Consider the following 12650-nt stretch of genomic DNA (forward strand, 5'->3'; position numbering starts at 1 on the left):
GCTTCACAGGGAGGTTAAGAGGCTCAAATGAGAATGTACATAAAGTATTCTTTAAATATTAAGCTTTGGATAAATAAAATGTATCACTTAAAAGAGGGAAATGTGTCATTTGTAACTGTTATAAATGTCAGCTATCATTCTTACCAGCACTGGTATTCACAGCAAGGCAGAAAGTGCCTGTTTTATACAGATAACCAAAATCTAACCTATAAAAAAATTAAGATCAACTATACAAGATATTTTCTCTTGAAAGTGAGCTTTTGAAATTTAATCATTGTTGCAACTGCTACAAATTTCAAAGAAGAAACTGTGAGCAATTTAAACAGAGTTAATGACCTTCCAACTTTCTAGTACTGATTTCTGAAATCCACAAACCATCTAACTCTGGTGATGGATATTTTATTTCAATAGTATTTCCAACACAAAAGGTAGTATGATTAAATTCTCACAGGAATTAATGCTAATGGAAGAGCAATTTATCTTTATTGAGAAAAATTCCCCTTGAATTCTTTATATTCACATGGCAATCCATATATTACTATATACATCTAACTGAAAGCCAGACATAATAGTAGTTGAAAGTACTCTAGTTCCCAGAGGGCAAGAACATTCTGGCAGGAGTCAGTCAACAATTATTAAGCACTTAATATGTTTTAAGGTAGTTCCTGGCAATCTATCTTTCCCCGAATCAAGAGGCTTGGAGCTGTAAGACAAAGGTAAAAAAGTTCAGGTGCTCAAGAAGCTCGAGTTCTAATGGGGGGAAAAAACAGAAACAACTAAAAAGAACACTACAACTTCAACAAGCATTTATTTTAAATAACACTGTAGATCTACTATACAAAAACCCAAATTAGTTATTTTAGTTAGAAGTGTCAAATAAATACTGCAACTTATCTCAAAGATGAGTATAGAACTCAAAATTCAGTGCACCAGAAAGTTAGCCTCATCCAAAATGTCACCACTTCCTACGGTCATCTACGACCTCATTTCTCCATGTTTTTCCTGCTGACGTGACAACTTAACATTTACTGCAGTTTCAAGGGTGGCCACCAGGGATTTTCGTTTGTTTGTTGGGCCAATTTGGACTGAAGAGTACTTACTTTTGAAGGCCACCATCACAGCAGAAGACGAGTTAACATCTTTCCCTTCTCTTCTCTGACCATGTGGGAAATTGTCATGCTTTCGTTTCCTGAACCCTCCTGACCCTACGCAGAGAAGGTAAAAATTAGGAGATTGTGCTGCCATCCCATCCCCAAGAAGGGTCAGAAGAGACTAAGAAAGGAAACCTCCTTTCTCACTGAGATTACATGTCCCTCAAGCACAGCGCCCCTAACACTGGGGCAGGTGCCTCGGCCTCGGCGCTTCAGGCCAATTCAGACCCTGCCTCTGCCCCCGCGGCCCACAGACCGCCTCCCTTCACCCAGGAAAGGACCCGGGAGAGGGGGGCGAGTGAGGATGTGGGGAAGGCTTAGTGCAACTTTGACCTCCTTCCCAACCCCCACGCCATGGCCCCAGGGATGGAGGGACGGGGCATCTAAAGGAGAGGGGAATGAACGGGAGGGTCGTCACGCTCCACCGTGGGCGAAAGGGGGGGAGGGAAATCAAGCCGGGGGTTGGCCAAGGCCTCCGCCCTCCCTCACACCCAGACACAAATACAAACAACACGCCTCGACCGTGGCCTCCACCTTCTTTGTTGCTCATGTCGCCTCCCGCCGCGGGCCTGGACGGAGGGGGGAGGGGGCCTGCTTCCGCGTGGGAGGCGGAGGTGGGGTAAGGCGCGGAATTAGCACGTGCACACTACTGGCTCGCGCCACACCGTAGGTCGCGAGTTCAGCGCGTTCCCGAGTGGAGTGGGACGTGAGCCGACGAGGCGTGGTGGAGGAGGGGCCCGAAGTCAGACCTCCTTCCCCAGACGGGCCTACCGAGCGCAGGCGCAAGAAGAGCGCAGGCGCCAGGGGAGGCCATTCCGGTTCTGGAGCCCTCCTCTCCTCCCACTTCCGGTTTCTCCGTGCTGCCCTTTGCTTCCGCATGGAGTTGATCCTTGATTTGTAGAGTTCATGCGCAGTCGCGGTCCGTTCTGACTTCTGTCTGCAAGACTAGGGATACCTTTTGCCCTTTCCGACTTTTCAATCCATTAAAAAAATGAATGCACAGGGAAGAAGGGGAAGAACTACTATGAGAAGGGGGACAGGAAATGAAGTCGGTTTTCTCTCAGGCACTCTCGAAGACGTTTTACTGCTCTCTCACACATGGGCTAGCCCCCCCTGCGTGCGGTGCATTGTGGGGGTTGTAGTTCGACTATGGGACATCCGCCTAACTTACTAATGGGTTTGAGATCTGTCAGTTACCCTCAGCTTGGTTTAGCTTGTCTGCTGAGAAGGTTTTACTCCCTGATGTCATGGTCCTCTTCAAGAACGAAGGACAAACCCAAACTTGTGAGTAGTCCGAGCTGTCTGACACAGCCGGTCAGTTCCAGTTGGGCACAGCCCTCCCTCACTCCACTTGGGCACCTCTGCTGTCTCTGATGATGCTAATGCTGCAAGTCACTGCAGTGAACGGTGGCCAGAGGTGCAAACTGGTTCAGAATGGTCCTAGGTGATGAACATCCTGTAGTAATTCTCCCATCCTCCTCTCCATCCCTCAGTGCTTGGTCCTGGGACTTTATAATCAGTCACTCAACCGGTATCTTAAATGTGCTCAGTACAATGCTAAATGATGAGATTGCAAAGAATTTTTTAAAAAAGGCTTCTGTTCTCAAGGAACTCACATTCTAATAAGACAGATAACATATAAATAAATAGATGCTAATAAGCTGTATAGTGTGAAATTGAAAACTGATTTTAATTCTATTTTTAAGACTTAGTCAAGCTGGCATAGGTTTTAATAGTCCCACACAGTGTTAAGTCCAAAGTCCTTACCTTTGTAATTTCACCCTTTACCTACATTCAGGAGAAGCTTGCCTAAAGTTCAAACTTTTGTAAATATCTCCACCCTTTACTCAGCTGGAGGCAGCTAGGTGACTCAGTGGATAAAGTACCTGAGTGAAAATTCGACTGCAGGTACTTACTAACAGAGTGACCTTGCATAAGTCATTTATCCACAAGAAATGGCAACCCATTCTATTATCTTTGCCAAGAACACCATAGGATGCCATGAAGAGTGGGACGTGCCTGAAGGACAATCCATTCAATCAAAGACTGTTAGTGTTCTGCCTTGTTTTTTCAAAGAGGACCGGTGACCACCAGGGTTGATATCCTGACTTGCCTGTCAATTAGATTTAACTGAGGCAGAGTTGCACAAAGTCATCAGCCTCTCTCTTCCTCAGTCATCGAAGTCTAGTGGCAAGACAAAAATCAGGATGACTAGCGATGGCCCCATCATCTTTGATGTCTGACCAAGCTTTAAGCACTCCACAGTACCTACTTTAGCCACCTGCATGGACATTGGAATAAATTGTTCTCATCTGTCCATTCCATCTGGTGGAAGTCTTCACATACTTGGGGTGAACACCCCCTAACTTACTAGTGGGTTTGAGATCTGTCAGTTACCCTCAGCTTGGTTTAGCTTGTCTGCTGAGAAGGTTTTACTCCTTGATGTCATGGTCCTCTTCAAGAACGAAGGACAAACCCAAACTTGTGAGTAGTCTGAGCTGTCTGACACAGCTGGTCAGTTCCAGTTGGGCACAGCCCTCCCTCACTCCACTTGGGCAACTCAGCTCCCTCTCCTCTCCCCTCCTCTCCTCTCCTCTCCTCTCCTGTATTCTCCTTTTGTGTCACCTCACTCAAAGGGAGAGCCTGAAAAGACCTTAGATTAAAAGGGACAAGGTCCCCCACTGCATCCTGGGCCATCTCCAGTTGTCCTGATGGATAACTGGCCACTGGACCCAGATGGCTCTGGAGGAGAAATTGAGGCTGGTGACTTTTCACAGCCCTCCCTCACTCAAAGTTAATTGTAAAGTCATGTTATCATCTCTCTGATGGCATGGTCCTCTTTGAGAATGAAGGACAAACCACGAAGGGTGTGGCCGCTACAGGTACTATAACTTCCTGGAGCTGAAGGTGAGAGTTGGGTGACAAGTAGACACCAAAAGTGGATGAGCAGCCCTGAAAAGGGCTCCCTCACACCAGAGGTGCTAGTCCCCCCTGAATACCCATACATCCCTATTGCAGACTATACCCAAATCTGCAGACTAATCCTATCTCCTGAGGATTATTCCCAATAATGGGGAGGAGCTAAAGTGACTCTTAGCCCATCTCCTCATTAAAATAACTACCAATCAGGATTGTCTCGCCTTTCCTAGGGGAAGTCCAAATGATGTACTGTAAGGTCAATCAGAAGGAAGACACACCTAGGCTTAAAAGATCCTGTCAGCCTTCACTCCCATCTTTGGTCATTGAAAGAGGTCATTGAGCCAATTTATTAGTTACTGCTAGCCAAACTAATAAATTTATCATGCTGGGACCATTGTCTCTCATTTTATCTCAATTTTCAAACCTAACATTAGAGAGTAGATGCCCTTAGCAACTGAAGCACTAGGAAAGCCCCAAAGAAGGTAGGATTTGAGCTGTCCTGAAGGAAGCCAAGGGAACTAAGAAGCACAAGAGACATCATTCTAGCTCTAAAGGAAGCCAGTGCAAAAGTATGAGAGAGACGGAATGTCAAGATAGTCTTAAATTACCTGGGAAAGCTAGAGCAAAAGCACAAGAAGTATCCTGTGTCAGAAGCAGATTTGGACTACTCAAGAAGACAATGGAACATTTTTCTTGTGATGACTAGTGTAGCTCTCCTGAACCTACTCTCTCATCCTGCTCTAGATTACTCAGTTGGGTCCTGGAGGGTGACTGCTAGCTCATCCCTCAGGATTCTAAGAGTAATCCTAAGGAATTGTGGCTCAAGAGCCAGTGTGTTTCATCATGCCCATAGCAAATGGTCAATTAATATTAATTCGTTTTTACAAAGGGTTATTTACTGATAAGTTATAGAAAGGACCAAAATACAACATCTTACTCTCTTCCTGCTCCCCACACCCCACCAGAAAAAGACTTGGGAGTGGCCCTCTATCTTCTACATTTCTACTTGGCTTCTGAGAAGATGGGATTCAAAACTTGTGACTCATTGAATTATTTACAAAATAAAATGTAGACAAAGCCATAAAACTTTTCTTCCCTTTACTTCAGTTTTTAGAGCTAAGAGGAATCAAGGTCATACATACTACCTTATATTTATGTAGTTTCTGACTTCTATAAAACTTCTACATCTGTTATTTCATTTCCTGCATCCTACTGTGTACAGGCAAAATGGTACCAAACCTAGCCTTTTAAAGAAGAGCCTATTTAAAAAAATTTTAAGAATATTACTTTGAGCAAAATTTTATCATATAGGTATATTTTATATGATTTCAGAGAAACTTTATACCAACTTCACTGGTTTGCTTTTATTTTATTTGCACAAGGTAATAAAATATAGTTGAGTCAATGTGTGGATAGAAAGTAGATCTCAGACTCAAGGAGACTGGGTTCAAGTCCAGTCTTACATATAAAAACGTCACCTTGAGCAAATCACTTAATCTCTCAGTGCCCCAGGCAACTAACTTTCTGTGCCACTAAGTTACAGAAGTACTGTAATTGCATATCTTTTACTGGTAGAAAGTTTCCTTATTGGGAGTTTTCTATATCAGTGAACTCACAGGAATAAGCATTTCCTCCCAAACTGCCCCCCACCAAAATAAACCCTAATATAAAATAGTTCATTGTGTAGATAAAACTTTCTGTCCAGGATTCCCATGAAAATCCCCTAATGCCTTGTCCTGGCATAGAAGTGATTCTGACATTCTTTCAATTCTCACTCCACTGTCCTCACCTAAAACTGAAAAGAACAAATGAAAAGGATTGAGGCTTTTTTCTTGGGGCCATATCACCTCAGAGGAGAGAAATCCATAAGGCTTTTCCCCCATAGGATGGTCTTTCATCAGAAATCATGGGCAAAGAAATCACTAAATGAAGCCTAAAAAGATAGCCAAAGCTGATTCAGGTCTTTTTGAGGATATGACAGTTCTGACTACACAGTCAGTTGGAAAAAGGCTCTTCCCAATGATTTTGTTAGCCAATTATAGATTGTCCCCTTGTATTTCACAATCAAGATCATCCTAGAAGCAAGTTCATCCTTCACCTGGACAGGTATAACAGTAAGGCAGTAAACACAACATCAATGACAATCGTGAATATGCCTATGTAGTTCTGTATCGCAAAGTATGAGAGTTTCTCCATATAGAAGGTAAAAGAGGTATAACATTTATTCAGACACCAGAGATATCCCATAACCAAATGTTCAGCTCCCACAGCCAGTTAGTCCACTTCATCATAACAGCAAGGAACTTAAAACACTATATCACAACATGGAGACTTGCCATCCCCAAACCTCTCTGACCCCCTGCTGGGGTCTTCCCCAAAACAAACTCACCGTACCCCTAAGTCAGCCTGTTCAGCTCTAACAATCACAAGGGCAGACATTAGCAAGTCATTACACACACATATTCCTACTGATACATGCTAGACTTCCCAACGGTGCTAGACATGCTTGCCTACCTGCATTTGCTTGTTAAGACCTGTCAGCAGACTTGACCACTGATTGGTTATAACTTGTATTTTGTGTGTTTATTTGGAAAATAATGCAATTACTACAACTTTAACTCTGATACTCAACAGATGAAACATGTACTAATGGTTTTTCAAAGTTTTCTTATCGTCTCTTCTTTTCTTATGCTTCCACTGCCCCCTTATTTTTATTCAATACCTCCCAATTGCACCCAAGGATACTACCACCCCCCTGGATTGTTCCAGTGCCCCCCAGGGAATGTATCATCTACTTTGGGAAACTATGAAAGACAATTCCAAAGGACTCATGATGGAAATAGATAGAATCTGAATGCAGATCAAAGCATGCTATTTTCACTTTTTCATGGTTTTTTTTTTTCTTTTGGTCTGTTTCTTCTTTCACAACATGACTAATATGGAAATATGTTTTACATGATTGCACATGTATAATCTATTCAAAATTTCTACCTTTTAAAGGGATGGGGAAAGGGAGGGAATAAGGGAAAAAATTTAAAACTCAAAATTTTTTTAAATGAATGTTAAATATTGTCTTTACATGTAATTGGAAAAAATAAAATACTATTTAAGGGAGAAAAAGAATTGGAGCTACAAAACCTTCGACCTGTGTTGCTAGAGTAAACTCTCCCCCCAATACTCACAACACACATGACATCCCAAAAGTCCCACCCTAATTACCAATACACCTGGGAAGATTGGGCACAGACAGGGTATGATAGGAGTGTGGCACACATCTAGCTAATATAAAGCTACTTACTATTCTGGTATTGCTGGGCCTGGAAGTCCTTTCTCTCTTTGTAGAATCTTCATCTAGCTCCTTCCTGAGAGCAGCAGTTTTGACTGAATCTCCAGCTGCTGGACGAAGTATCTCTTCCACAAGTAAATCTGATGCCAGGCACCATGGCTGGTAGGAAGGAGGAAAGAGAGAGAAATCCTTTCTTTCTCCCTTCTTCTTACAACTGTTCCTAAGCCTTGATTTTTTCCCACTTTCTAGGGTCTACTTATTTAAAGCCCACAGGGGTGTGACTAATCTGTTTGTTCAGCCAATAGTGTTATTCCCTTTCACTCAGAGTAAGGTATTCACACTTCAGAAAGGGTCCATTCAGTTCACTATTTTAACACCCCCTTGTGATTACATTATGAGCTTTCTCCTGCTTCAAAGAGTCTTGCTATAGTTTTAAGAGTTGTCTGGGGCCTTAAGAGGTTATAACTTGCTCATGGTCACATGCCACCCCCCCCCCAATCCACTCCTACTCTGAATTTCCCTTTTTCTCTTTAGTCCACCATCATCCTCCTATACATCCAGGTCCACAACCTTGGAGTCATCCTTGATTCCTCACTCTCTCTCACTTCCTCATATCCAATCAGTTGCCAACACAGCTTAAATCAGTCCACTCCCAGTCACCAGCCTGATAGTGCAGGCCCTTATTACTTCTTAGCTCTTCTGCTACAATAGCCTCCTAATGGGTCACCCTCATCTGATTCATCTTCCACACATCTGCCAAAGTGATTTTCCCAAAATGCCGGTCTAGCTATGTCACCCCAACACACAATAAACCCTAGTGGCTCCCTGTTTCCCCTAGGATAATATATAAAATCCTCAGGTTGGCATTTCAAGCCCTTATATAACCTGGTTATACCTTTCAAGCCTCATGGTACAATTCTCTCTTTCCTGCACTCTATATTCTGCCCAAACTGGCTTTCGTGTTCTTTAAATGTGACACTTTGTTTCCTGTCTCCACACCTTTGCTTTACTCCATGCATAGAATTCACTATCTTTTCACCTCTACCTCCTAAAATCCCTAGTTTCCTTAGAAGCTCAGCTAAAGTGCTATCTTCTCCTTAAAGCCTTTCTCAGTGTCCCTACTGCTATTGCCTTTCCCCAAAATGGTACATCGTATTTATTTTGTAAATATTTCTGTATGTCCGTGTCTTACCCAAAAGAATGTTGGCTCTCTCAGAGTAGGGACTGTTGCATTAGGTTTTTTGCATGTCCGGTGCCTAGCACACTTTCTGCCACATAGAAGGCTCTTAACAAATGTTTTTGATTGATTGCCCATAGTCACATGACTAGTACATAAGCTAAACAGAAACTAAACCCACATTTTCCTTACTCCAAGGCTGGCCCTCTAGCTACTATCCCACATTGCCTCTCTATTTGTCAGTCAGCCAATAAACATATTTTAAGCATCTATTGAAACATGTACCATGCTAGGGATACGAAAATTAATAGATAGGTAGATGGATAGAAAAGGCAAAAGTCCCTGTCCATGAAGAGTTCACAACTTGACAGGAAAAAATGACAAATAAATGAATGAGGTATGAACAGGATAAATAGGAAATAATCAGCCGGGAGAAGGCACTAGAGTTAAGAGGATTTGGAAGAGGCTTCCTGTAAAAGGTGGGATTTTAGATGGAACTTGAAGGAAGCCAGGGGACACAAGTGAGGGGGGAGAGCATGGGAGACAGCTGGATGAAGTGCTTTAATCAAGGAACAGCAAGGAAGCAAGTGTCATATAGTCTCTGTTAGTTTTGTTATTGATAAGGTCAATTATGCTGATGCTTTTCCTAATATTGAACCAGTCCTACATTCCTAGTATAAATCCCACCTGGTCATAGTGTATGATCTTTGTGATATATTGCTGTAATCACCTTGCTAGCATTTTATTCAAAATTTTTACATTGATATTCATTAAATAAATTGGTCTATAGTTTTCTCTCTGTTTTTGCTCTTCCTGGTGTAAGTATCAGAATCATATTTGTATGATAAAAGGAATTTGGTAGGATTCTGGGAATTTTTTCTTAGGGAGCTCGTTGATGGCTTGTTCAATTTCTTTTTCTAAGATAGGGTTATTTAAGTATCCTATTTCCTCTTCTGTTGATCTAGGCAGTTTATATTTTTGTAAATGTTCATTCATTTCACTTAGATTGTCAGTTTTGCTAGTATATAATTGGGCAAAATAACTCTTAATAGCCATTTGATTTCATCTTCTTTGGTGGTGCATTTATTCTTTTCATTTTTTTGATACTGGTAATTTGTTTTTTTCTTTCTTTTTTAAAAATAAAATTAACCAATGATTTATTTTATGGGATTTTTTTTTCATAAAATAGCTCCTATTTTACGTATTAGTTAAATTTTTTAACTTTCAATTTTATTAACCTGTCCTATGATTTTTCAGGATTTCTATTTTGATGTTTAATTGGGGATTTTTAGTATGTTCCTTTTCCAGTTTTTTAGTTGCATGCTCAATTCATCAGTCTGCTCTTTCTCTCTTTTGTTAATATATGTATTAGAGATATAAATTTTCCCCTAAGCACTCTTTTGGCTGCATCCCACAAATTTGGGTGTGTTATCTAATTGTTGCCATTCTCTTTAATGAAATGATTGGTTATTTGTATGATTTGTTCTTTCACATTTACCTTTTTATGCTTCTCTTGATTCTTGTTTTTGAAAGTCAAATTTTCCTGAATGAAAAAAAGGACATTCAATGAATTGCCAGACTTTAAGAATTTGTTGCAAAAAGACCTGAAATTAATAGAAAATTTGACATATAAGATCCAAGAGAAATATAAGGTAAATATCAGAGACTAATTACAAGGGACTCAATAAGCAATAGACTGTTTACTTTTCATATGAGGAAATGTAAATCATATGTCTAAGATTATTATTAGTAATTGGGTAGTTCAAAAGAAAGACTGGGGTAGAGCTGAATATGATATGATACTAAAAAGTAAAAGTAAAGAGTAATTATTGTATACAAATGAGGTGCTAGAGTTCTGGTAGTTCTGGAACCCCACTCTCATCAGGAATAGGTTAAAGAGGGAACAATACAGATATATCTAGAAGGGCATAAAAGTCTTCTAAATTTAGAAAGAAATAAAAGGCTGAGGGGATAGGGAAAGAGAAGAGGATAAAGGAGGCCTTTCAGAGTAGGGGGGGGAAGAATAAGAAAGGGGTCTTTGGTAAGGGGTAGTATAAGTAATAGGAGGACAAGGTAGTGGGTAGTAGTAAAGTAAAGGAGTCAGGAGGGATAGGAAATAAGAGATACACACAAACAAAATAAAGATCAGGGATAGAATTTATTAGGGGAAAAAAGCAGGGGTAATAATCATGATCTCAGACAAAGTCAGAGCTAAAATAGATTTAATCGAAAGAGAAAAATATGGAAACTATACTATATGTCAGCCATATTAATCAATATTGTTTTAGACTATTTAAAATAACTAGACAGTATAAGGTTGGAATATTGCTATGGTATAGGAAACGATGAGTTGGTGGACTTAGAAAAATATGGAAAGACTTGAACCTATAAAGGAAGATGTTATCCACGCCCAGAGAAACAGAGGACAAACAAGTATTGTACAGTCTTACATAGATGCATATGAATGTATATGTCTATATATGAGTATGATTATAAATATCTAAGTATATGTATGTATATGTAATTGTATGTATGTGTATATGTATGTGTGTATACATCTACATAGACACACAAATAAAAATATATCTACACTCATTTGTAGCCTTTAAAAATATATCTGTATATAGCTGTAGCCTTCTAGGGGGAGGGGGGGAGGGAGGGGAAGGAAGGGGAAAAAAAGAACAAGGTAAAAAGTGTGCAGCAGAGAACAAAAGAAAACTTACAAGGAAGCAAAGAAAAGATGGACAGCTCAGACCACAATGTGTAGTATCTATTATATAGGCTTTCTTGAAATGGAAATTCGTTGCTGCATATTTTGAATCCTCTCTTACATTCTTCTGTATACATGACAATGCTTTTTTTTTCTTTTCTTATTTTGTATTTAAGTTTATAATATGTTTCTTTTTCTTTTCTTGTTGTGTATTTAAGTTTAAAATAAGGTAATTTTTTTAAAAAGAAAGTCAAATTTTCTATTCAGCTCTGGTCTTTTTTCATTAGGAATGCTTGAAAGTCCTCTATTTCATTAAATATCCATTTTTCCCCTGAAGTATTATAATCAGTTTTTCTGGGTAGATTATTCTTGGTTGCTGTCTCAGCTTTTTTGCCTTCCAAAATATCATACTCCAGTCCCTCCTCTCCTTTAACATGGTAGCTGCTAAATATTGTGTGTCTTGACTATGGCTCCATGGTATTTGAGTGGTTTCTTTCTGGCTGCTTCAAGTATTTTCTTTTTGACCTGGGAGCTCTGGAATTTAGCTATAATATTCCTGGGAGTTTTCATTTTGGGGTCTCTTTCAGATGGTGATTGGTGGATTCTTTCCATTTTTATTTCACTCTCTAGTTCTAGGATATTGGAGTAGCTTCTTAAAATATGATATCTAGATTCTTTCTTTGATCATGACTTTCAGTAGTCCAATAATTTTTTAATTATCTCTCCTCAATCTATTTTCCAGGTGAATTGTTTTTCCAACGGTTTTTTCTATTTTTTCATTCTTTTCACTTTGTTTTATTGTTTATTGATATCTCATGGAGTGATTAGCTTCCACTTGCCAATTTCTAAATTTTAAGGAATTATTTTCTTCAATTTTTGTGCCTCTTTTTTCATTAGACCAGTTCTGTTTTTTAAGGTGTTATTTTCTTCAGTACTTTTTGTGCCTCTTTTACCAAGCTGTTAGTTGTCTTTTCATAATTTTCTTCCTTCACTCTCATTTTTTTTTGCCTAATTTTTCCCCTACTACTTTTATTTGATTTTGGAAATAAATTTTTAGTTCTCCCAGGAATTCTTGCTGAGATTGTGTCAAATTTACATTTTTTCTTTGAGGCTTTGCATGTAGCTGCTTTGACTTCATTGTCTTCTTATTAGTTTGTTTCTTGATCTTCCTTGTTACCATAGAAGATTTTTATGGTCAGGTCCTTTTTTTGTTGTTTGCTCATTTTCCATGCTTTTTCTTGATTTTGAACTTTATGTTAAAGTTGATCTCTATTCCCGGCATATTTTTGGGGGGAGTCAGTGTCCCAAACTTCAGGCTTTTTTCACACTGCTCTTTTTAGAGCTAGTTCTGGGGATTTGGAAGTTTTTTGGTGCCTCCAAGGTATTGTGATCTGGAGAGAGGTGTGA

General features: G+C 39.8%; 1 protein-coding gene across 3 annotated transcripts in view; it reads right to left on the minus strand.

Moving 5' to 3' along the window:
- TSNAX (translin associated factor X) overlaps nt 1-8628 on the minus strand; it is a 39139-nt gene extending 30511 nt beyond the window's left edge. The window contains exons 1-3 of one of the 3 annotated variants that reach the window (XM_036754482.1): nt 8549-8628; nt 7369-7515; nt 1101-1205 (exon numbers count right to left, since the gene is read on the minus strand). In XM_036754482.1, coding sequence (XP_036610377.1) covers nt 1101-1116 — 16 coding nt within the window. In that variant the 5' untranslated portion in view covers nt 1117-1205; nt 7369-7515; nt 8549-8628. Of the gene's footprint in view, nt 1-1100; nt 1206-1667; nt 1988-7368; nt 7516-8548 lie in introns of those variants that run through there. The other 2 variants (XM_036754481.1, XM_036754480.1) reach the window with 2 other exon arrangements.
- Between the last annotated feature and the right edge of the window lie 4022 nt (nt 8629-12650).

Source organism: Trichosurus vulpecula, chromosome 4 (genome assembly GCF_011100635.1).
Source record: "Trichosurus vulpecula isolate mTriVul1 chromosome 4, mTriVul1.pri, whole genome shotgun sequence".
Classification (NCBI taxonomy): domain Eukaryota; kingdom Metazoa; phylum Chordata; class Mammalia; order Diprotodontia; family Phalangeridae; genus Trichosurus; species Trichosurus vulpecula.